This window comes from Callithrix jacchus, chromosome 15, assembly GCF_049354715.1.
Source record: "Callithrix jacchus isolate 240 chromosome 15, calJac240_pri, whole genome shotgun sequence".
NCBI classification, from domain to species: domain Eukaryota; kingdom Metazoa; phylum Chordata; class Mammalia; order Primates; family Cebidae; genus Callithrix; species Callithrix jacchus.
In genome coordinates, this window is record NC_133516.1 from 45,967,267 (window position 1) to 45,993,859 (window position 26,593).

Genomic DNA, 26,593 nt, shown 5'->3' on the forward strand with positions numbered 1-26,593 from the left:
AATCCCATTACTGGGTATATACCCAAAGGATTATAAATCATCCTATTATAAAGACACATGCACATGTATGTTGTTGTGGTGCTGTTTATGAGAGCAAAGACCTGAAACCAACCCCAATGCCCATCAATGATAGACTGGACAAAGAAAATGTGGCACATATATACCACGGAATAAGATGCAGACATAAGAAATGACGAGTTTGTGTCCTTTGTAGAGACATAGATGAATCTAGAAACCATCATTCTCAGCAAACTGACACAGAAACAGAAAACCAAACATCACATGTTTTCACTCATAGGTGGGTGATGAACAATGAGAACACTTGGGCACAGGGAAGGGAATGACACTCACTGGGCTAGGTTAGGGAGTAGAGGGAAGGGAAGGGGAGGGACAGCAGGCAGTGGGGAGGGACAACACCTGAAGAAAAGCCTGATGTAGGGTGATGTGGGGGTGGGGGATGGAGACAGCAAACCACCATGGCATATATGTACCTATGCAACAATTGTGCAGGATGAAGGATGTACACATGTACCCCAGAGTCCAAAGTACAAAAAAAAAAAGTAAGAAAAGGCTTAAAAGAATGGAAAAGCATAGTCTTGCAATTACTCACCAAAAGAAAGATAGTGTGCAATGTTAAATATTATACAATTCAGAATTTGAACAAATATAATTAGGCAGGATAGATAAAAAAAGATGTTATTTGGTGGCTCAAGCCTGTAATCCCAGCACTTTGGGAGGCCGAGGCAGGTGGATCACGAGGTCAAGAGATCGAGACCATTCTGGTCAACATGGTAAAACCCCATCTCTACTAAAAATACAAAAAATTAGCTGGGCACAGTGGCGCGTGCCTGTAATCCCAGCTACTCAGGAGGCTGAGGCAGGCGAATTGCCTGAACCCAGGAGGTGGAGGTTGCGGTGAGCCGAGATCGTGGCATTGCACTCCAGCCTGGGTAAAAAGAGCGAAACTCCGTCTCAAAAAAAAAAAAAAAAAAGATGTTATAATTAACAGATCCTTGGTCATTCCAAAATTATTAGTGATATAATTTATTGACCACTTTTATAATGGCCACAAGTTTGCTATTTCTATTCCTGAAAGATATTATGTAACTATTCATAAACTTTTAAAAAGTTATTTCATGTTAAAATAAATTAAAAATGAGTAACGCTTTTTTTAATAAGGAATATTACAAAGGAATAATCTATCAAAACTACAGTATAAGCATAGGTTATGTTATATACTATAACTTGTAGACACCCCAAAACATAGCCTCAAATGCATAAAGCAAAAACAGAAAAATAAGGAAAAACAAATCTATAATTACAGTAAAAGGTTTTAAGTTACCTTCATTAGGCATTGATAGACCAGTAAAACAAAAATTGTGAAAGCTATAGAGTAAATCAAAGCAATAGTAATGACTGTTCATGAACTCTATCATTGTTCTTCTAATCATTTGGATATACTGCCATTTTTATTTTTACTTTATAATGGAACTAAAATATTTCACATCTTTACATTCCAAATGGGAAATAGAAGCTAGAAGATGCAAAGAAACTTGGTCAAGGCCACCTGACCTCTATCTGAAAACAGTTTTCTGATTCATGGCTCTTTCTGCACTTGAATGCTTTCTTTTCTCCTGTCTTCCCAGTCTACCTTCCTTAGGTATTCCCCCCGATGTCATAAGAAGAGTGGTGTATTAACTGCTCCCTAAGCACTGGCCCTATGACAATGAGCAAGACATGAATGTTTTCTGAGACTATTTTCTTAAACGTTAAATCCAAGGTTTGGGCTTAATAATTTCTGTTCTGTCTTGTTTTGCTTATATCTTAGAATGCTGCAGTTCTTACTCCCAATATCTATGGACAAAAACTTCAGACTTAGACCTCAGTCTTTTTTCCCCAGATAGGCCTTACCAAGAAAAGTGTTTTCAAAATAATTGGCCATCCTAGTCTGGAAAAATATATGTTTCTCGAAATGCCAGATTAAGTGCTCTGTAAGGCAGGATGCATTACTGTCCTCATTTTATAGATGAGAAAAAAATGACCTTAACAAGGTAAAACAACTTGGTCCAATCGTAAATACAGCTGGAGAGTGGCAGAGCTGGATCAGGTCCAAGCACATGGCTTTTAATTACTGTGCTTGAGAAAGACCATAGTAAATGGTCCTACTGACCGTATTTCAGCAGAACTGTTTCTTTTACTTATGTTTACTTTAATTTTACTTTTTTAAGAGACAGGGCCTTGCTTTGTCACCCAGGCTGGAATGCAATGGTGCTATCATAGCTCCATTGAACTCCTAGGAAGCCTCCTTGAACTCCTGGGCTCAAGCAATCTGCCTGTTTCAGCCTCCTGAATGGCTGGGGCTACAGGCTCACACCACTGACTGGCTGATTGAAAAAAAAATTTGAGATGGAATCTTGCTATGCTGCCCAGGCTGGTTTCAAACTCGTAGACTCAAGCAATCACTCAAGCGATCCTCCTGTCTCAGGCTTTAAGTAGCTAGGATTACAGGTGTGAATCACTGTTCCAGGCCAGAAGAGCTGTTTCCCATGCCATATTCACCATCCAGATGAATTCTTGACTATCTACACAATGGGGCCCAAAAGGAGATGGATGTTTCAAAACTATGTTCAAGCCCAACCTCAAATTTATCCACATCATTTGACCTCCCTCAACACACATAGAGTCGCCAAGTAGTTGGCGAGCTTAGTTGGTTGGCATTGCAGCTTTTTTCCCTGGTTGCCTCTCTAAAGCTATGACACTTGCAAAAATTTACAGAATGATGGAAGAAAAAGGAGATTATAAAAAAGGCCCAAATGTTAGGGCCTACATGTAGGCACTGTCCTTGGGAACTTACAGAGATTAATTGTTCACAATCTTGATCATCAATCCTGAGGAAATAATTACCCTCTCACCAGATCTAGGGAGGATGGCGACACCACCTCTTTTTCCTAACACCCTTTAGCAAGAGACAGAAAGGTTTCTCAGGACCCCAGGATTGTAGGGAAGTTAATGTTTACAGACGCCCCTAGGTTGCTGCTAGGATTTTTGGTATCTTTCAGTAAGTTAGGAAAAGATAGCCTTCTAACTAAGAATTAGAAAAAGTCAGTCCCCAAGCTAGATTATCTGATAAAAGTAATGGCAAAAACATCAATTGCTTTTGTACCACTCTAATAAACTGCCATAGCAATGACAACTACAAACACTATTTACTGAGTGCCAACTACGTGTTAGACACTGTCCTTGGGAGCTTAGAGATTATGAAATGAGCCAGTCTGTGCAACTGATTTTGTTAATGCTATATATCTGGATGTTGATGCATTTCTACCCCAAATCTCCTTTTCATTGTGGATGATTAATACTGAGCAGTTCTTTCTGACAGAAGTCTTGGCAAAAGACTTAGTTACTTCCTGAGGCAACTGATGAAACCTTAGGAAGCCTCCACCACTGGCATGGGAGGAAGCTTGCCTTCCTGTTTGCTAAAGAGAAACTTCATTCATTCATTTATTCAATCACTTTATTGAGGTATCAACATATAATAAATCACATGTAAAGTATACAATTTGGTAAATTTCAGTGTATTTATATGCCCATGAAAGCATCAACATAATCATGACAGCAAATGTACCTATCACCCCCAGAATTCTCCTCGGTCCTTTTGCCATTCCTCCCACTCTTTTCCCCATCCCAAAGTAACCACTGATCTGCTTTCTGTCACTATAGATTAGTTTGCATTTTCCAGAGTTTTATATAAATGGAATCATACACTGTGTACCATTTTGCTTGGCTTCTTTCATTTGGAATAATGATTCTGAGATTCTGATTCATGTTGCATAGATCAATAGTTCACCCACTTTTACTGTAAAGTAGTAGTATACTACATGGATATAATATGTTTATCCATTCACCTGTTCATAGAATTTGAGTTATTTCCAATTTTTGACTATGGAAAAGAAAACTAAAGGCAGCCACTTTAAAACCCCAAATGCTTAAAGCATTGTTTCATTTAATTCTCACAGCTATGCTCTAGTTAAGTACTGACATGCTTCTTTTTCAGAAGATGAGATGAAATTTCAGGGAAGTGAATTAACTTGGCCAATGTTGGAAAGCAGAATAGCTAAAATTTGAACACAGAGCTAGTTATCATCAAAGCTTGGACCCTCAAACACTTATGGGCCCAGAAAGATAGGTACTCAAAAGACAGAAGCCATTGGAGGCCAGCACAAAGCTTGATGTCTGCATGGGTCTTCCATGAGACACTTTCTATGTCTACCTGTGTGTGGCTCCAGGCTACACCAAGCAACATATAAAGACTAGTTGGAAAGCTCCAGTCTCTTATTGGACCTGAAAAACTGCCATACTGAAATCACACCTATACTAGCAGCTTGCACATATGGGTACTTAATAAACAACTGTTGAATGAATAAATGGCTAAATGAACAAAAGAATGAATGAATGCACAGGCAGACAAATAGACTGAGGAAGGAAGTTAGTTACTTGTTGATTTGGTGGTGGATTAATCCAATTTTCCCATGATATTCCTAAAATATCTCCTGTGTTATAAGGCAGAGGACCTCATCTTGATAGTACATCGACTCTCACACCAGGCTATCGTGTAGACTGCCCAGTCAGCAGAAAGGGTGTGCAGCTGTGAACTTATACAGGAAGTCTAAGTCAGAGGCCAAGTCCCAATCTTTAGGACCCCAGAGTAAATTTACTGTAAAGGCTGGAGACATCTGTCTTGAAAGCTAGAACTCCAACTGCAAGTCTCTCTTCCTACATTTGCAAATGAGCCTTGGCCTCTCCAGGCCTCATATTCTGCACGCAAGCTTTGACAAGTCCCTGCTGATGGAATCTGGCCACGTTGCTGCTGGCTTCATCTGGCACAGGCTCTAAAGCCTGGGAATCCAGGTTCTAGTCCCGACTCTGACAGGTCCATTGAAAACAAGTTTATTAACAGGCAGTTTTATTGAAAGCTGCACACACAGGAATATTTCCCATTGCCATCCGATGATATCAGTGTATTTCTGGAGCCAAGATAAACACAGAATTGTTCATGTGACTGGTTTTCCGAGAACAGTGAGGTGGACTCCTTTGAAGCCTCCTCCTGTCCCCTTCTTCCCTCCCTTTCCAACTCATCTCTCAGACTGCACTGAAAACAATGAGGTGAGTGACAGTGAAGGCTAACTAGGAGATGCAGCTTAGGGGGAATTTAATCCAATTCAGTTGGAGAGCCATGCATCTCCCTGCACCATGAAATTCCATTTTGATCTCAGCATGTGCTGAAGGAGTAGTGAAATAAAGACAAGACTCTGCAAATGGCTGGTGAGTCTAATGATGGTTTTTATGGGAGTTTTAGAAGGGCTATTAGATGGTGCATTCTTTCCCTATAAGCCAAAACCACCCAGTAGACCTTGAGAAATGAACCATTTTATCATTCTTCTCTCCCTTCCCCAGCATCTGCCAGCCTTTGTCCCTCTTGGTATAAATAGCTTCTCACATAAAAGAGCAAACTGTCAGTAGCCTGAAAGCTAACAGTAAAGCTGGACGCCTGGCACTGTGGCCCTAGCTGGGTGGCAGTGAGTCACAGCTGTATAATTCATGGTCCTGCAGTAAAGGAGACCAACACATACTCTAGGTTAACAGGCCAGAAAGGGATCTGAAGAAACAGGGTCAGTCAAAGACTTAAAAGCATCTTGAGTTTTCCTTTAACAATCAGCCTTGAATTTGGGTGATATCCAGGGCATGTCAGTCAAAGGCAAGAAGCCAGGAATGGGATGGGTAGCTTCTAGGGCACGCCCTCCATTACTATCTGCATGCAAAGCCACTTCAGTGTCATAGAGATTCACATAATGATTCTGATGAGGACAGCAGCTACCATTTGCTAAGGACCTATTTTGTGTCTGCTTTCTCCTAGGATCCTTACAGAAATGAATTCACTTCTTCTCTGTTAGCTACTTTGGACTTTGGCAGAAGCATTTCTGTTTCATAGCTGAGAAAACTGATACTCAAGATGCCCAAGGTTATAGAATTAATAAGTGGCAGAGTCAAGATGTGACATCATCTATTTCCAGCAATGTGGCTTTTCCATTAGCCAACAGTAATGGTTCTCAAACTTTGTCATTCATTAGAAACACCTAAAAGCTTTGTTGAAACAAATTGCTGGGCCCCATCTTCAGAGTTCTGGTTTTTTAGGTCTAAGGCAAGTCCCAAGAGTCTACATTTAACAAGATCCCAGGTGATACTAGTGCTACTGGTATGGGGACCTCATTTTGAAAACCACTGGATAAGGAAGACCAAATCTGGGTAATCAAACCGTAATTCCATACAACGACTCAGCTCAAATGTCACTTTTGTAGAGAAGCTTTTCTTAGCCATCCAATCTAAAATAGATAGATTCTCTAAACCAGGGGTCCGTGTTTCAAATCAGGCCCCCTTCCTGTTTTTGTAGGTAAAGTTTCATTGCCACATGGCCACGCCCATTTGTTTACCTATTGTCCATGACTGCTTTGCATTACAATATCAGAGCTGGGTATCTGCCACTGAGACTGTATAATCCATGAAGCCTGTATTTACTCTCTAGATATTTACAGACAAATCCATCAACTCCTTGCTCTAGATCAGATCACCCTTTTTTATTGCTTTGCTAATAGACATCACTCTCTGAATGTGTCTTGTCATTCATCTATTAAGTTGTTTTCATCCTTCACGAAACCATCAGCTCCACAAAGGCAGGAGTACTTGTTTGCCTGTTCACAGCTGTCCTCGAGTGCCTAGGAAAGTGCTTGGCATATAGTTGGCACTCAATAAGTATTTGCTGAATGAATGTCACTATTGAGTTCCCAGGTATGTGACGCTGTCTGTACCAGGAACATGAAAGCCCCTGGAGGAAGTACAGTAAAGCCAGGGTAAGATAGTGAGAAGAGACAAAGATAAATAGAGATTGTCAATGGGGAAAGAAATCTTGAAGGCAGGGCCATGCTGCTTCCTGCAGTGTGGGGAAACTGGAGGTGGGGAAAAGATGAATTCCTTAGTCACCAAGGTCAACCTCAGATTAGGAGCAATTCCCCTCCCGAAGAATGAAAGAGCCTGTATGACTCATGATGCTCCCCTCCTCCAACTCAGACCAAGTCTGCTTTCTTGGATCTGATTCCCTGAGTGTAGCAATGTGCATGCTCTTCACTGTGGATCAGGAAGGGTGGAGGAGGAAGAGCCTACACGGGACTGCAGTCAGACAGATAAGATAGCTGGTATAAGTCCTGGCTCTGTCCCTCAATGACCATGGCATCTTGGTCAAGTTTCTGATCCTGTGACCCTCCACAATTTCAATGGAAAAACAGAGGATTTTGTATCAAGGATTAAATTAGAGTGTTTATTCATGTAAACCCTGTTTATTAAATGGCTAGTATGTGCCCAGCATTATTTCTGGCACTGAGCATAGAGTGGTGAATAAGACAACGTCCGTCTCTCTCTAACAGACTCGCATTTTGGAAGGCAGTATGGACACAAATAAATGTCTGTTAAGTACTTGCTATGAATTTAACATGCGGAAGATGTTACCTCTGTACACAAATGGGGTCTCTCTGTTGCCCTATCTGTACCTGGGACAGAAACATCAATGGCTTGGGGGATCGAGCTCCTCCAATTTCCCAGGGGCAAGCAAGGTAGTGGGACTGTTCCACCTTCACATTCAGGGATGCCTTGGCAAGCACTGAGTACAGCATGGGCTCCATTCGTTCTCCCCAGACAGTCTTCCAACACTCTCCCCAAATTCTCTGTATACAAAGTTGGCACTGATTTTATTTCACTTCTGAGTTTCAGTCAAATAAATACATTAACTTCTGTAACAAACGAGATCTCTGCATAGTAGGCTCCTTCAGTAGCAGCTCAAATACTGCCTCCCCAGAGACGTCATACCTGCCCCATCAGGCTAAATTAGCCAATCCTCCCAGCACCCTAGTCCACATCCATGATCTAGAAGCACCCAGGAAAATGTCTGACACATGTAAGAGTTTTCTAAATATTTGCAACCCTATTCTTAACATCATTGTGCTTTTTTTGGAAAAATCACAACCTAAAATTACCTTATTTGTTTTCTAATTATTTATCTTTACTCTTCACATAACTACAATGCAGCTAAAACCTTAATCCTCTTGTTTATGGTTTTGTTCCCAGTGCCCAGAGCACTGCCTGACATATAGTAGGTATACAATATCCTTAAATAGGTGAATGAGTGGACGAAAAAAGCCCAGTGGCCATTTCCCTTTCACGGAACTTTCTAGCATGCTCTCAGATTCATTCCTTGGACGCTTATAGGGAAAATCAAGTGAAATCCTGCCAAGAAGCCCATAGCCCAGCAATTAGAGACAGGTACTAACAAGGTTCCGACTGGCGCAGAGGCCAAATCAAGGAGCCTCTGCTGACCTGTCGGTCCCCTAAGGGAGATGTGTAGAATATTCTTCTTTGCGGGAAGACGCCCTTTGCATTCTGAGAAACCTACAGAAAATTCCCCAAGGACCCATTCCTCCCAGGCCTGAGGACTGTGATGATGCAGGAGATCTCAGGCACCAAGGAAGGTGAGTGGCAGAGCTCAGTACTTCAGCAGATAGCCCCAAAGCCTGCTTGGGGCATTAGAGAATTCAGAATCAAGAGGCTCCATCTGGGGCCCTGAATAACTTCCTCAAGTTTGTAGAGCCAGAGAACTTCACTGGGACAAACTTGTATCTTTATAATAATCCCACAGCAGAAGTCCGGGGCAACAGAAAGGTTCTCTCTCATAATGGCAGAATTCAAACTTACTTTATGGAAAGCTTCTGAGAAGGCTGAGAAGGACTCTAGGATTCCTACAAACCCTATGTTTAACTCACCTTCTCCATCTCCACCTAACCTCCCTCTTTTCCAGAAGTCAGACATTCCTTCTGCTGCTCTTTGTGCTGGCTCAGAGCAATAGCAATTAGTTAGTCACATACTACTGTTTCACAAGGTGAGAAGAAAACAACTGTCTTATTGAGCAACTTCTCTGTGCAGACAGAGGGCCAGGAGCATTATAAGCACTCTCTCATCCATGACCAGATCAGCCCTGTGATCTCCAGGTCTAATAGTGTTGGCTTCAAAGTCAGATTGTCTGAGATTGTATCTGTTTCTGCTACTCATTAGCTGTGTGATCTTGGGCAAGTTATTTAACTTCTCTGAGCCTTGCTTTACTCACTCTACAATGGAGACAGGAAGAGTAATTAACAAATCAGGTGGGTTGAGAATTAAATGGGATAATGCATGCAAAGTGTTAAAAATGATGGTGGGCCCATAGCAAGTGTTCAATGAAAGTTTAATAATTTTTCCATCATCATTGTCATCTCCATCAAGAGGAAACGAGGGTCCCAGAGATCGAACAACTTTACTGTGGTCAGAAAGTGATGGAACAGCAGACAGATTTGTCTGATTCCAGAAACAAGGGTCTTCCCACTGGGCCATGCGGTTTCCTCCTCACACCATGGATCCTGCTGGGCTCCCCAGATTTGGATTGGGACACAAACGGTACCTGGGTTTGGATATACAGTAGGCTTCTGCCAGACCCACTGCTTCTCCCACTCTGCTCCAGACCCAGAGACTTGGAGTTGGTAGAGCTGCCTCAGATTTGTTAAGTACAGCCCTTGGCAAGAAGTCACCCTCTCTGGCATTTTTGCAACCTAAGAAAACTCTGGGGCCAGGTACAGTGGCTCCTGCCTGTAATCCCAGCACTTTGGGAGGCTGAGGTGGGTGGATCATTAGGTCGGGCATTTGAGACTAGCCTGGCCAACATAGTGAAACCCTGTCTCTACTAAAAATACAAAAAATTAGCTGGGCATGGTGGTGGGAGCCTGTAATCCCACCTACTTGGGAGCTGAGGCAGGAGAATCGCTTGATCCTGGGAGGTAGAGGTTGCAGTGAGCCAATATCATGTCACTGCACTTCAGCCCGGGCAACAGTGTGAGACGCTGACTCAAAAACAAAACAAAACAAAAACCCAAAAAACTCTGCAGCAGTTAGGTTGGTTAGGGGAATCTGCTTAGAATACAAATCTTTAGGAGCAGCCGAGGGAATGGAAATAATTGATATGGAATAATCCTTTATGTTGAAAATAATGCCACAGGCTTTTATCTCTTCAATGTGATATGACCCTGAACATTTCTGGTTCTGCAGAGGACCCCTGTTGTTGGCCTGTTTCTTAACAAATGTTTGCTGGGTGCTGGCCGTGTGTCAGGCACTGTGCTAGCTGCTGGGATGATTCCTAAAGAACAAAGCAGGCAAGGTTCCTGCCCTTTTGGACCTTAACGCAAAGTAGGGAAGCCAAATATTAAACAAATAATACCAATAAGTATCTAATTACAAGTTTTATAAGTATTAATAACAAAAATTGCAGGGTTTGCTACAAAGCATGTAGCTGAGGACCTAATCTTGTATTAGGGGCTACGCAAAGTAGTTCTGAGGAGATTCATTTAATCTGACATCTGATGGATGAATAATAGTCACTAAAGTAAAAGGCAAATAAAGAATTTTTTATACTCCCAATAGAGATATTGTAGAGCTTCACAGGGCTCAAATCCAACTAATTCAGCCCTGTCTCTGAGTAGTACTGGATGTCCTATTTTACCACTTATGAGACAATGCTTTGGAAAGCCAAAAACTAGGCGATTACACTTGGTATCTGCTCTTTATCCTTCCTGCGACAGTTTGAAGTGAAAGTTGAGTGTTGTGAATGAGTGATCTAATTGCAACTTATTCTGTGCTAAAACACAGTCAAGGTAAAATTACTAACCTTTGGAGATATTCATAATTGAGAACCCTCCATGAACACTTGGGAGTATCCAAAACATCAATGAAAAAGACATCCACTTGAGAGAAGCAATCTGATGGCCTCTTCAGGATTTCATGGAGCAGCGAGGAGGAGAACTAATACAAAATCCATTCACCCTATAAAAGCTATTCACCCACAAGACATGCCCATTACAACCTTCCTGGAGGATGGTGAAGCATCAACAATCTAAAGCCTTAGGGAAGTGTACACATGACCACCATACCTCCAGAAATTGTGCTTACGGAGAGGAGCAGGCACATGTGTAAAATGCATAAGGGTAGCTGCTGCTGTCTTGTTAGAGGAAAACTGCCAATAGTTACAAGTGGTCAAAACTAAACCCTCAGCTCCATGGTGCTCAATGATGGTACTCTTGGCATTTGGGATGGGCCGATTCTCCTTTGCGTGGGATCATCCCGTACTTTTTGCGATGCTTAGCATCTCAAAGACCCATCCATATGCTAGTAGAGTCCCCCAATTATTTAGATAGTAATTGCCCTCTCCCAAACATATATTTCCAAATGCCCTGTAGAGGTAGTGATACCACTCCAGGTTAGAACCTACCAATAGAAAACTACTAAACCATTACAAAGGATAATCCAGATCAAAATATACTGATGCAGAAAAGTGTTGACAATATATGACCTAGAAAAAACAAGTCAGTATAAGTGGAGAGCATCATCATATTTTTGTCTAAATAAAAGCAAAAATGTACTCCTCCATACATAGAAATTTGAATATACAGGCCAATACACTTTGGGTGTGTCCCCAAACCAAATCTCATCTTGAATTCCCCCGTGTGTTAGGAGGTACCTGGTGAGAGGTAACTGAACCATGGGGGCAGGTTTTTCCCATGCTGGTCTCATGATAGTAAGTCTTATGAGATCTGATGGTTATTCTAAGGGGGAGTTTTCCTGCACAAGCTCTCTTTGCTTGTTGCCATCCATGTAAGATGGGACTTGCTCCCCCTTGCCTTCCAGCATGAGTGTGAGTCTTCCCCAGCCACATGGAACTATAAGTCCAATTAAACCTCTTTCTTTTATAAATTGCCCAGTCTTGGGTATGTCTCTATCATAAGTGTGACAACGGACTAACACACAGGTAAAAAGGTTGAAACACAATTTTCCTTGGTTGGTGGAATTATAAGTGATATTTATTTGCTTTCCTAGATGTTTCACATTTCCTTTTCTTTTAGTTATTTTTGGTTTGGAGAACAAAAAGGTGACCCTCCATGCCAGCTGGTTATTCAACTCCAATTCTTACTATGACTTAGCAAAGATGGCAGGATCTGCCTCAGGGAGCCCCAGCCTCTGCTCAAGCAGTATGAGAGCCCCACCTTTTCACTCTGCTGAGTGCTCAACAACTATTTGCTAAACTGAGTCATCCATTTTTGTCTTGATTGGGCCAGAATTCTGCTGAGATAGCCTCCAGCTTTTAACATCACTTTCACCCAGGGGTTCTCCTGTTCCCCAGGAACGCTGGGTAATGTCTGGAGACATATTTGATCACCTCAAATGGGAAGTGCTTTTGGTAGACAGTGGGTAGAGGCCACGGATGCTGCTAAGCACCCGAAACAATGCAGAGGACAGTCACCACAGCAAAGAATTATCCTGTCCAAAATGTCAATAATGCTGAAGCTGAGAAAAGCTGAGAAATCCTCTTCACCATTTGGCCTTCTTATAGCTGCTTAATTATTTTTTAAGTTCTTACTGTAAATACAGCATCCTAGCATCTCAAAGAGAGGGTACACACTATTCACTGTTGGAATTTGAAATTGAAGTCTTATAAATGGCTTCAGACCAGGCACGGTAGCCCACACCTGTAATCTCAGCACTTTGGTAGAATTGCTTGAAGTTCAGAGTTCAAGACCAGCCTGGGCAACATAATGAGACCCCCCCCAACCAACTCTTCAAAAAAAAAAAATAAATAAACTTTACAAAAATTAGCTGGGTGTGGTAGTGTGTGCCTGTAGTTCCAGCTACTTAGGACTGAGGCAAGAGGGTTCCCTTAAGCCCAGGAGTTCAAGGTCCCAATGAATTATGATCTCACCACTGCACTCCAGCCTGGGTGGCAGCAAAACCCTGTCTCTTAAAAAAAATGACTTCAGATGGTCAACTGGGGGCACATTCCAGCCCTCTGTTCTGCTACCATGAGCTCTCTGGATGACATTAAACACCTTATTTGGAGTGAGCAGAGACAAAGGATCTGAACAACTTCTCTGATTAGTTTTCAGTTCAGTCATTAGAGATTACAAGATAAATGCCTTTCCTTTCTGGCATCATCTGTTATATTTATTTTCACACTGTTTTTAAAAGGTTGGGTTTTACAGCTAGTGAATTTTTATGAAATTAAATGCCCATATTCAAGAACACTTCCCCAAAAGCGAGGTGACTGTAGTTCGCATTATATTCAATTGAAGGCATTTCTCAGAAGAAATAGAGTAAGTCAGAGTATCACCTGAGGGTATATTACCAGACCACAACCTGGGAGGGAAATGAAAGGTTTCTAATAAGAATGAAAGTACATTACTCTCAACCCTAACTAGTCTGTAATATTTTGCTTCCAGGACAAAGCATTATTACATTCACTATAATTTCTCTTGATAGAAAAATAGACTTTCTCAGATAACTAATATGATATTAAACATTAGAATTTTTATTAGTGATTAGGGCATTTAGGAACTCAAATTTTTCTTACAGAATGCTAGACAGCTTTCTAAAAAAAAAAAATCTTTAAATTCAAAAACAGTGCTGTATGTAATAGACTTTAAAAGATCTTCTATTTTAAAATTTTGAAGCCCATTTCTTCCATGCAATATGATCCCTTCAAACACTGTTAATATTGACTCCTTGTATTAGGCAGCTATAGAATTCTTCAAATAACTTGAGAAGATTTTCTCTCTCTGCAGAGATATTTCCTTTTCTAATCATCTGTGTCATAAAGATTTGAGTAAGTGTAAGAAATAGGAAAAACGACCCAAAGAACAACAGACTTATTAGAGATGGGACTACCCTTTCATTTGACATAATTCAAACCGCTTGTTTAATGGCACTAATCATTTTCTTTCAAAATAAATCAAAGAAATTTCAGATTTATGCTTCCTAAAGACATTCATTTTGGATGAGTCAAGGGGCCTTCAAAAATAGTAGTAGTACTCACTTTTGAAATCATAAATTTAATCAACACCCTAGCTTCTGCAATTGTCAGTTTTCTGGGGTCAATATGAGTAGAAAGTTTTCTCTGAATATCTATTTCACAGAATGATGTTTAATGGTCTTAGAGAAGACTGTATTTAAGCAGGAAACTGACAAAACCTTAACTATGGAAACTTCAGAACCCGATTTAGCAGGAAGTAATGTCCTTCAGGTGAACAAAAGAAAAATGGGCTGCTTAGAAGTTGTTGGAAATGAGGTTAGCAAGAAAATGAAACAAGCTCACAGGTGTATCTAAGTGCGAAAATGCATTGTTCAGTTGTAGAATGGCAATGTCAAACAAAGTTATTCCATCAGCCACTACCTCTCTGAGTGTCTAAACAAACTCAAACACTCGCATTCTTCTTAATCTAATTATTTAATAATAAAATCTTTACTAAAACGGAAGAAACATGTAACCTCAACTCACAAATGGAAGAAAGCACTCCTTTCTTCCTGTTAATAACCCAACAGAGATACCTTCAATTCTCATGGAGATTATTTTCTGAGAGTGTTTCTATTCTAAGACATGTTCTCCCCTGTCGTGAGAATTAGAACAGAGATCACAAAACTGAAGTGCCTGTAGGGTTTAGGAAGGTAACACAAAAGGATAAAACGGACTTTGGAGAGACTGGGATGATTTGGTATGATCAAATTTTGTCAAAAAGGAATGGTCATCACTCAACTCCAGCCAATTATATCCTTACAAGAATGAGATTCCAGATCTTCAAATTTTCAAGACATACATATAAACTTTTACAAGAAAAATCTCTAATTTTAAAATATTAGTAACTAAATTTTAAAACAGTACCTTGCTGGCTAAACAAATCCTGTGTCCCTGATCTCATCTGTCAATTTGCAACTTCAAAATTAGATGAAAATGAGCAATGGCTAATCAATGACATTACATTAGTATCACCACTCTTAAGTTATTGGTGAATTCTTAGGTTCTCCTTAATTATGAAGAATTTTCTCAATCCAGCCTGTTGCTGATAGGGATTTAGGGTGATGCCATGTCTTTACTATATGAATAGTGCTTCAATAAATATAACGTGTGCATATGTCTTTATAATAGAACGATTTATATTCCTTTGGGTCTAAAACCAGTAATGGGATTGCTGGGTCAAATGGTATTAATGTTTTAAAACTTTGAGGAATTGTCACACTGTCTTCCCTAATGGCTGAACTCATTAATGCTCTCACCAACAATGTATAAGCGTTCCTTTGTCTGCGCAACCTCATTAGCATTTGTTATTTTTTTGACTTCTTAGTAATAGCCATTCTGACTGGTGTGGGATGGTATCTCATTGTGGTTTTGATTTCCATTTCTCTAATGATCAGTGATGTTGAGCTTTTTTTCATATGCTTGTTAGCCTCATGCATACCTTCTTTAGGGAAAAGTATCTGTTCACGTCATTTGCCTACTTGTAGTGGTTTTTTTTTCTTGTAAATTTGTTTAAGTTCCTTATAGAGTCTAGACATTTGACTCATAGACACAACAGAATACTACGTAGTCACAAAAAAAGCACAAGATCATATCCTTTGCAGGAATATGCATAGAGTTGGAGGCCATTACCCTTAGCAAACTCATGGAGAAACAAAACCAAATATTGCATGCTCTCATGCAGCTGGAGCTAAATGATGAGAACACACAGACACAGAGCGGGGAACAATATACATTGGGCCCTATCAGAGTGTGCAGGCTGGGAGGAGGGAGAGGGTCAGGAAAAATAACTAATGGGTACTAGGCTTAATAACTGGGTGATGAAATAATCTGTACAATAAACTCCCATGACAAAAATTGATCTGTGTGACAAACCTGCACATGTACCCATGAACTGAAAATAAAAGTTAAAAAAAAACTTAAAAAAAAAAGAATTTTCTCTAAAAGCATTATCACACCTAAAGTTCCTGAGTTAAAATTTCAATGGCTGTTTAAGCTTTAAAACATTTTGACAGACACAGAGAAGATGTCCTGAGAAATTGTATGTGTCAGAGGAAGTCGACAGTGGTCAAATGCTTCAGATTCTGGCACTTCAGATTCTCACAGGAAAGATAACGAAAATACCCAGTTTATAAAAGAGCTTCTTAAACAATATGGGGCTGGTAGAGGAGAAAATTTTAAGTACCAACAAATAAAAAAAAGAGGCTGTATGTCACTGAGAAAAATGTGGTATACCTTCCTTTACATGAAAAATACCTAATTTAAAAGTATTAGTAGTTTTTTTTTTTTGGATGGAGTCTTGCTCAGTTGCCTAGGCTGGAGTGCAGTGGTGCAACCTTGGCTCACCGCAACCTCTGCCTCCCAGGTTTAAGCAGTTCTCTGTCTCAGCTTCCCGAGTAGCTGGGATTATAGGCATGTGCTACCACACCCAGTTAATTTTTGTAGTTTCAGTCGAGATGGGGTTTCACTATCTTGGCCAGGCTGGTCTTGAACTCCTGACCTTGTGATCCACCCACCTCGGCCTCCCAAAGTGCTGGGATTATAGGTGTGGGCCACCATGCCCGGCCTAATCTAAATTTTAAATAATATCTTGCTGGTTAAACAAATCCTACTTGGGTGGCTGATTTCATTGCCACAAAGGTCTTTTCTTCATGTCAACAATGTTTACAGCCTTTGAGTGGTGCTGAGACATTTTGGGACATGCCAGCATCTTTCTTTGTAAAGTTAAAGCCAAAAACTTAGTATTTGAATACAGCATAATCGCTAGGAAGAATCAGGAAAATTCACCCTTCCTCACTCTTTTTTCTAAAGAATCTTACTCTAAAGACTCAGAGCCAATGTAGAACTCTTCTTCTCCACCCTCAAAACCAAGTTTCACTCTCTAATGTTTTAAGGTCAATGTTTCTGAGACGTTTCTAGACAATCCTGATAACAGTTAATAATGACAATACAGAATGAATTAGCAATGGATCACTCCTGGCTCAATTTCATTTCCCTTCATCATTTTCCATTGGGTCCCTGTCATCTTTGACCTATTTAGTTCCACCACTTCTCTGAATTAGCAAAGTCTACTCTTCCTACAGAACTGGAATGAGGGAAGGCCAGCAAGACAAAGTGAAACACCTAAACCGCCAGCATGCTCCAGTCCAGAATGGTACCTGTTCAGGCTTCAGACCCGGCGGGACCCAGGCATACTCTTCCAAGGCACAGCCTGAGTCATCATCTGAGGTCGAGTTCCTCTGAAAGTCAAACATGAGTTTGCTGATGGTCTTCTCCATCTCCAGCGGCATCACTGTCACCATGTGCTCCTCCTGGGGACACTTGCAGTGCAGGCAGATCTTCCTGCAGGCAGTAAAGGTAGCAGGTTAGAAAGAAGGAAAAAGAAACCTTTTTTTTTTTTTTTCCAAGAGCCTGCCAGTCACCAGCCCTTGGATCCCAAACCGTAAACACATTCCTTGGCAATGGGCTTCAGACAAAGGCATCATGGGCAGTGTTCCAGAATATGCCTGTCTTTGCAGAAGGTGTGGCACACGCATGTGAAAACAGCATGAAAGGTCAGAGGCCACCAGGTAAGCAAGCTAAGGGTGTTTACATGTAGACCTCAGCCTTCTCTTCTAAATCAATACCCCAAATGGAATGGTTATAAAGTTTTTATTTTACTAAGTAGACCACTGGATATGGCCCATGACCACAATTTCCTTGATGGAAACAGCAATTAAATATACAAAATACATATGCTGACCAGAAATATTACTTGTAGATTTAATAAGTACTGACAACATACTGTTTTTATAAAAGGTTCCTAAGCCCTGGAAAAATGGAAAAAAATGGTTTAAAAATGCAGATAAAATTTTCTTTAAGAGGAAGAGCAAACATACATATTTTTTTCTCATGAAGCAAATCTGGCCCTAAGATCTCATAGGAAAGACAATTTCACCTCCACTAAAGATCCCTGTAGGTTTGGAATTCTAATTAGAAACCCAAATTTTCCCTATGTTGGTGGGGTTTTTTATATACAAGAAGATCATGCATGTGAATTATTTCAAAAGGTAGCAGCCAAAGATAAAAATCTCCCAAACTGAACATTTCTCTTTTAAGGTTACCATCTGTTCTCTTATCCATAGCTGCAGAAATGATGAAGCAATAAATATGTTGATGTCAGCAACACAAAAGTGTTTCTAGCTTCCACCAATAAAATAGATTAAAAAGAACAGAGGAGGAAAATTGTAAGGAAATAAGTTATTTCATGTGTACTCTTTTTTAAATTATTGGTTTCAGTAGCACCTTATAAAGGTGATAAAAGAACCCAGAATTTTAATCCCAGATGTACCTGAATGTTTTGATAACAGCTTTGTTAAGATGCAATGTACAGACCTCAAAATTCACCATTTTGAACTGTACAATTCACAGACTCTTAATACATTTAGAATTGTAAATCACCACTATTTTATTTTATAGCATTTTCATCCTCCACAAAAAGAAACCCCAGGAGCATTGGCAGTTACTGCCCATATCCCCATGCCCCCCAGGCTCTGACAACCACCTATTTTCTGTCTCTATAGTTTTGCCTATTTTGGATATTTCATATAAATGAAATCATATAATATGTGGTCTTTTGAAGTTGGCTTCTTTCATACAGAATGATGTTTCAAGGTTCATCCAAGTTGTAGCATGTACCAATCCTTCATTCCCTTTTATTGCTGCCTAATATGCCACTGTATAGATAGACCACATTTTTCGTTGATCAGTTGGTAGACATTTGGACTATTCTCACCTATGGCTTTTGTAATACTGCTCTGGTTACTTACGTAGAAGTTTTTGTGTGGCTATGTGTTTTGTTTTGTTTTTTGAGACAGGGTCTCATTGTCTCCCAGGATGGCGTGGAGTGACGCTCATGGCTCACTGCAGTCTTGACCTCCTGGGCTCAAGTGATCCTCCTGCTCAGCCTCTCAAGTAGCTGGGACCACATAGATGTATGCTACAATGCTTGGCTAATTTTTTGTTTGCTTGTTTGTTTCTTTGAGACAGAGTCTTGCTCTGTCACCCAGGCTGGAGTGCAGTGGTGCAATCTTGGCTCACTGCTTCCTCTGCCTCCCAGGTTCAAGCAATTCTCCTGCCTCAGCCTCCCAAGTAGCTGGGACTATAGGTGTGTGCCACCATGCCTGGTAAATTTTTGTATTTTTAGTAGCGATGGGGTTTCACCTTGTTGGCCAGGCTGGTCTTGAACTCCTGACCTCGTGATCCACCCGCCTTGGCCTCCCAAAGTGCTGGGATTACAGGTGCGAGCCATTGTTCAGTCGTATATATGTTTTTAATTATTTTGGGTACATTCCTAGAAATGAAATTGCTAGGTCATATAGTAACTTTAGATTTAACATTTTGAGGAACTGCCAAACTTCTTTCCAAAAATATCTGCACCTTTGTACATTCCCACCATTGATGAATGAGTATTCCATTTTCTCCACATTCTTGTCACATTCGTTATTGTCTGCCTTCTTTTATTTTAGCTACTAGAGTTGGTATAAAACAGTATTTAATTGTGGTTCTGATCAGCATTTCCCTAATAACTAATGATGTTGAATAACTTTTTACGTGTTTATTATGTATCTTCTTAGAATAGAGAACTGTCTATTCAGATCCTTAGTCCATTTTTTTTTATTGGGTTATATTCTAATTGTTGTGTAATAAGTGTTCTTCACATATTTTCTGATACAAGTCCTTTATCAGATATATGATAGGAACATTTTTTCTTCCATTTTGTGGGCTTGTCTTTTTACTTTCTTGATGACATATGTTGAGCACAAAAGTCTTATATTTTCACAAAGCCTAATTTATTTTTGTTGTTGCTTTTGTTTTTCAAATAATTTCTAAGAAGCCATTGCATAACCCCTGGTCATAAAGATGTATTCTTACATTTTAATTTGAGATGTATGGTTTTGGCTCTTACCTTTAGGTCTATGATTCATTTTGAGTTAATTTTTGCATATGGCACGAAGTAGGAGTCCACCTTCATTCTCATGTGGCTATCCAGTTGTTTCAGCAGTATTTATTGAAAAGGGTAATTGTTTCCCCATTGAATTGCCTTGGTACTCTTGTCAAAAAATCAACTGACCAGAGCTTTAAGAGTTTCTTCTGGATATTCGGTTCTATTCCAGTGGTCTGCAGGTCCATCCTTGTGCCGGTACCACATTGTCTTAATGACTGCTGTTCTGTAGTAAGTTTTAAAATCATGAAGTATATATGAGTCATGCAATTTTGTTCTTCTCTTTAAAAACTCTTTTGGCTCTTCTTGGTCCCTTGCATTTGCATTCATAATATATGAATTTTAGGATTAATTTGTCAATTTGTACAAAAAAAAAGCCAGCTACAGTTTTGATGGAGATATACTTTATAGATCAATTTATCAATTTGAAGAGTGTTGCCATTTTAATTTAAGTCTGCCAATCTGTGAACACAGGCTATCCTTCCATTTATTTCAATCTACTTTAACTTCTTTCAATGATATTTTGTGGTTTTTAGGCACAAGGCTTGCACTTCTTGTAAGTTTATTCCTAAGTATTTTAGGTTTTTGATGCTATTATAATTAGAATTGTCCTCAGTTTTTCATTTTCAGATTGCTATTGTATAGAAACATAAATGATTTTTATATTGAGGTTGAATCATACAATCTTGCTGAAATCATTTATTAGTTGTATTAGTTTAGGCAGGTGTGTGTGTGTGTCCTTTTCTTTAGAATTTTCTACATATAAAACCATATCATATGCAAATAGAAATAGTTCTACTTTTTTCCTTTTCAATCTGATGTCTTTTACTTCTTTGCCATGTCTTATTGCCAGGATTAGAACCTCTAGTACAATGTTCAATAGAAGCAGCAAGGGCGAACATCTTTGTCTTGTTCTTGATCTTAAGGGAAAGCACCCAGTCTTTCAGCATTAAGTACTATGTTAGCCGTGAGTTATTTGTAGATGCTCTTTATCAGGTAGAAGAAGTTCTCTTCTATGCTAGCTTGTTGTTTTTACCACAAAAGGGTGTTAGATTTTGTCAAATGCATTTTCTGCATCTATCAAGATAATTAGTTGTTTTATGTCCTTATTGTATTAGTGTGTTGTGTGAATTTTGACATAAAAATGTACTTGAAGAAACCAAATCAGTTTAGTCTAGCCAAGTTAGGCTTGTCAGATTCCCCCATTTCCTGCTTCTCATCAGATCAGAAATATACGCAGACAGAATACACACCTTGGTTTTTGCATCTCCAAACTCAAAGTTCCATCCAAAGCCTGCTTGTTGCTTTTAAAAATAGTCAGAACTCATTTGAACAGTAAGTCTTTAATTAACCAGCTACTGTACAGCGGTCATGTCTGTTGGGAAGCAGTCAGTTTATTTCCCCCAAGAAATTTTTATGCCAGTTTATGACTCAAGGAAAAAAAGTTTAAATGTATTTAAGGAAATTGAGTAAGCTTTTTGGTGACTAATGCTTTTTACTAGAAAGTCATACTTGAACACTGAAATGTAGAAAACCTTTACCAAATTCAGTCCCAATATATCCACCAATGAAACTCATTTATTCAGGGAATAATTATAGAGAGAAGAGCATGCTACTGCTAGATGGACATGATTTAATGAACTGAGACTCCAGGAGAAGAAATAAAAACAAGAAGAAAGCAAAGGAGGAAGGCGAAATCATATCCAGAATGAGCGTCAACAAGTAGAAAGATAAACAGAAAAGAGAAAAGGGTGGGAGTTGAAACTGTATATGGTCATTCAACAAATAACTTGAGGTGGATGGATCACTTGAGGCCAGGTGTTCAAGACCAGCCTGGCCAAATGGTGAAACATTGTCTCCACTAAAAATACACACACACACACACACACACACACACACACAGACACACACACACACATACAAAATCAGCTGGACATGGTGGCGGGCACCTGTATTCCCAGCTACTCAGGAGGCTGCGGCACGAGAATTGCCTGAACCCAGAAAGTAGAGGTTGCAGTGAGCCCAGATCACATCACTGTACTGGGTGACAGAGCGAAACCCTGTCTCAAAACACACGCACACACACAACAACAACAACAACAACAATAGCAACAACAACAAACCCAAATAACTGCCAAGCACTAACCATGTACCAAGGCCTGTACCAAGCACTAACCATGTACTCTAGGTACTTGGGTACCTAACCAAGACAAAGATCCCTGCCCTCTCAGCCTACGTTCTCAGAGGGGAGAAACATACAATACATATAACAAGCCATTCGATCACATAGTATACTAAAGGCAGAAAGTGCTACAGAAAATCAAAAAGAAGAAGCAGGATAGGGAGGGGCATACGCAGAGCCATATGAGTTGCTTTATACCTTACATACATGATCCCAGACTCTCCTATCAGTCCTCCAAGAAAGGAAATATTATCTCCACTTTCCACAGGAGAAAACAAAGGCACAGAGTGGTTAAGCGGCTTGTAAGCAGTTAAGCAACTGAACTGCTCAGAGCAGTTAATCGACCCTAAATAGTGAGCAGAACAGGGACTCAAAGTAGGCTCTATCTGACCACTGAACCAAAAAGTTACTTATAGAAAATCTATCTGATTCCAACCACAGAATACTCTTTTACTTCTGAACAACAACAACAGGCACCACCTCACACACAAAAGCAAAACCAAGAAGGGGGGAACAAAAGGAAAAAAAAAACCCTAAATGCTAAATAGTAAATCAAAGCCACAAGGACCTTATCTGTTTTCCATGCTAGCTGCCTGCCTTCCACTCCTCATTTATAATTAACTGGCACTCCATGGCAAGACATTTTTCTTTGTAAAGAATTTTCAACCTTTGAGTGATTTCATGACAGCCTTTGAAAATGGCTAATTTAATAACCTCCATCTATAAATTGGAAACCCAAGGCCCAGGCTCTCAGAAGGGGCAGAGGGTCAGAGGTAACACTAAGAGGATTTCTCTTCATTCCTGTATATCTCCCTTTTTGGCAAAATGCACACAGCAACACCCAACAGCTCTCTTTCAACACACTGATTAAAGCTTTTCACCTGAATGAAAATATTCAGAGGTGTGTGGGGAAATATATGATTTGGATTTTTTTTAATAGACATTTATGAAAATAGAACCTGCTAGTAAAGCAGGATTTCATTTAAAAAAAAAAAACATGCAAAGAGTGCATTGGTTTCATTCTGTCAGAGTTGACATTCTACCTGCACATAATTGGGTTTGTGAATGACAGGTTTCCGAGGAATAAGCCATGATTCAGAGAGGGGAGATTCTGCATTCTCCTCTACCCCAAAACAAGCTCTGCAAATCCTCCACCCCAAAGTTGCGGCATTAAATCATGGCTTCCTTATCTCAGAAGCCATAGTCGGCCTTTCCAAGGCATACACAGTATCCTTAGGTGAAGGCCCTCTGTTTAACTATTTCCAGGTAGCTTGGTCATCTGCACCAGTGACCATTATCATTTGGAAAATGACTAACGATTTATACCAATTAACTTGCCTGCCATTACATGAAAGGATTCATCATGAGTAGACTAGTGGCAGGGTTGGTGGCGGGAATACTTATCCATGAGATTTTGACAGGTTATTTACAACACCGAACCCTGAACCACAAGGTCTTATTTTATGTGAGAAGTGATAGAATGAAGGCAAAAAAGGGATCTTCCTTTAGAACATGATTTTTGACAAGTTCAAATAGCAAATTGTAGAAACTGAGATTCGAATGAGATTGCAAACATCATTAAGTCTGTTTTTTACTTTCCTTCTGTCTCTTTTATTCCCCTCCCATCCTTTTTTAATGAAAGGAAAATATATTTTGTAAAAGAACTCATATGTGATAACTCAAAACAGAAAACAGGGCTGCCCGAGTTGATGTGGGAGAAGAAGGCCATGAGCCCAACTTCTCCCAAGCTTGACCTCCTCCCCCAACTCCAGGCACATTCATGGCCCTGAAGTCCTCAAGGTTCCAAAGCCACAAGTCTGAAAACCACCATACTTCCTGGACTCCAATAAATCATTTCCAGCACACGCCAAAATATGAAGTAGTGCTTGATAATTTGCAAGATGGAAAGAAGAAAAAACACAGAGGCTGTTAATGGATTTTAAGAGATAATTCCTTATCATGAAATTCTTATATAAATAATAATTCTAGTTGTAGGAAATGGAATATCTGGTTGCCAAGACATTACATGGAGCTGCATGGGGAATAGTAGGATGTCCCAGTGACTCTAATTGGATCGGTCTGAGGCAGGCTCAGGAATGTGCATTTTCACCAGTGTGCCTGGTGATTGTGATGCAGCTGGTTCTCCAAGCACAGCTGAAGGCCACTTTTCTGTAGTAGCCTCATAGTTAGAAAGGGGTGCCTCAGACTGTGGTTTAAAACAGTTGTGGGTTTTACCAATACATTTGATGGTCTCAGCAACTCTGGGCAATGTACATTTTCAACTGTCCCAAAGAACCTATACCAGCCCTTCCTTACCACCATGTCTTAACCTCTTGCATGACTAGGCCCTCCTGACACTCAGCTAGGTACACAGTGGGGTGTGAAAGGGCACTGGTCAAAGGCAAGACTACATCAGACATGAGAATGGTGTCTCTTGTTGCCAGCCCTGCCATCTGTCTTGACTTCCGCCTCCCCTTGTGGTTTGGGCTCCTCTGTCCCAAGTCCGTGGCCAGATCAGGTTCAGGGACAAGGGGCAGACTGCTTAAAGAGTGGTTCAGCCCCAGTACAAACCAAGTGACTGAGAAGCTTGGGCAACAGGCTAACCCTAACCTAGTGGATTCAACATGGCTAAGTCCAGGGCAGGCAAAATCAGACGTGGGAAAATACACTTTTGTAAAAAACAGAGAGCTGAAATAACCCAAAGTTCTCCATTGCTTTCCGCTAAACAACAGATGTATCCTAGGTATGTAAATTATTCCATGACTCTAGCTCACTAAAGGCAAAATAACAGGTTTTTTTTTGAGACAGGGTATCTCTCTGTCACCCAGACTGGAGTGCAGTGGTGTGATCATGGCTCACTGCAGCCTCGACCTCCTGGGCTCAAGTAATCCTCCCATCTCAGCCTCTTGAGAAGCTGTAACTAAAGGGGTGTGCCACGATGCCCAGCTAATTTTTGTATTTTTTTGTAGACTGAGGTTTCACCATGTTGCCCAGGCTGTTCTTGAACCCCTGCGCTTGAGCAATCCTCCTGCCTCAGCCTCCCAAGGTGCTGGGATTACAGGCATGATCCACTGTGCCTAGCTCTCTTTTTATTCTTAATAAGAAAAAAAAGGAGGAAAATGTTTTTTCTCTTTTTTTTTTTAATATACTGTCCTCCTTATTATAATGTAAAGTCATTGCTTCCTTCCCCTTAAAAAGCAATATGCAACTAATGGCAGATAAGCAGTAAGAGCAAAAAATTTTCAAAACACTCACAATCCCAAAGATAATCACCATTAAACAGAAACAGCTGCTGGTCCTCTTCTCCCTTAGTGTTAAGAAACTAGAGACCAGACTTTATTCTATGCATTCCCCATCAGCCAGAGCCAGGGGACAAGGCTCTGGCCGGCAATGACAAGACATGAGCCAGAGCCACCCACACATGCACACACAACACTCTCAGCAAATACATGTGCATTATCCAATCCAGATAAGTGGGTCTGTTCTGAACTGGTGTCCTGTAGCAGGATCAAGAATCCACTTATGTAAAAGATATGCCATGTAAAAGATACCTCCAGCGTGGGAATTACATATAACAAATACTTAATGGGTACCACAGAGTTTAAAGTTAGGTCCTTTCGATAAAAAAATCTGACAACCAGATTTCACTAGCTATCAACTTGTAATTTTCTGAGCAAGTGGAGAGAGATGGGGCATGAACAATTTAAAACCACTAAGACTTGGCTTTGACTTGTGTCTTTGTACACTAGTATAACCTCCAGTGCTGCGATAACTTTACATCCCTTCAAACCATATAACAGATCTCTAGGAAAGGCTGACACAGGAGTTGCTGGTCAGGGGCCCGACTTACTCCATCTGCTCTGTGGCCCATTTTCCCTGAGTTTCCAACAAAATCATCAACTCTTCACATGCACGCATGGCACCAGCCTAAAATGAACCAAACGTTCTTTTCAAGTGTACTGCCCTTTAGTAACACCTCCCTCAGGTTTTAGGAGGCATTAGGTGTTTGGGTAAAGAGAGTTTTTCCTGGACTGCAGGCTTCCTAGAAAAGGAAACAAGTGAAGGGACAGTGGCTGTTCTCAGCAAAAGAGTCATTCCCCTGTGGTGTTCCACTGAGTCCGTAAGAACTGGAAGCAAGGTCTGCCTGCCCTAAGATATTGCTGAGATAATCCTGCCTTGAACAGGTCAGAGTTATTAAAACTGAGCTATCACAAAGAACACAAGCTACCATCCTCAAAAACTGCATGGATCATGTGACCCACACACAGGGCTTCAGCTCCTACCTTATACATCCCTTGCAAAAGGGGTAAGTGGAGAGTCAGAACGTCAGAAAGGAAGGAAGAAAATGTATTTGTAGAGGCTGGCCTGAAATCAAATGAGAATGTTTCAAGAGGTAAAAATCTGCTCCAAAGGATCAAGGGCTCCAGATGGCAGGCCCTGAATCCTGTTGCTCTAGCCCAACCTG

At 40.4% G+C, this 26,593-nt stretch overlaps 1 protein-coding gene across 5 annotated transcripts in view; it reads right to left on the reverse strand.

The window, feature by feature from the left end:
* PRICKLE2 (prickle planar cell polarity protein 2) overlaps positions 1–26,593 on the reverse strand; it is a 369,301-nt gene that overhangs the window by 95,357 nt on the left and 247,351 nt on the right. For all 5 annotated transcript variants that reach the window (XM_008981972.5, XM_017965018.4, XM_078351402.1 and 2 more), the window contains one exon: positions 17,122–17,305. In XM_008981972.5, the coding sequence (XP_008980220.2) occupies positions 17,122–17,305 (184 nt within the window). The remainder of the gene's footprint in view (positions 1–17,121; positions 17,306–26,593) is intronic.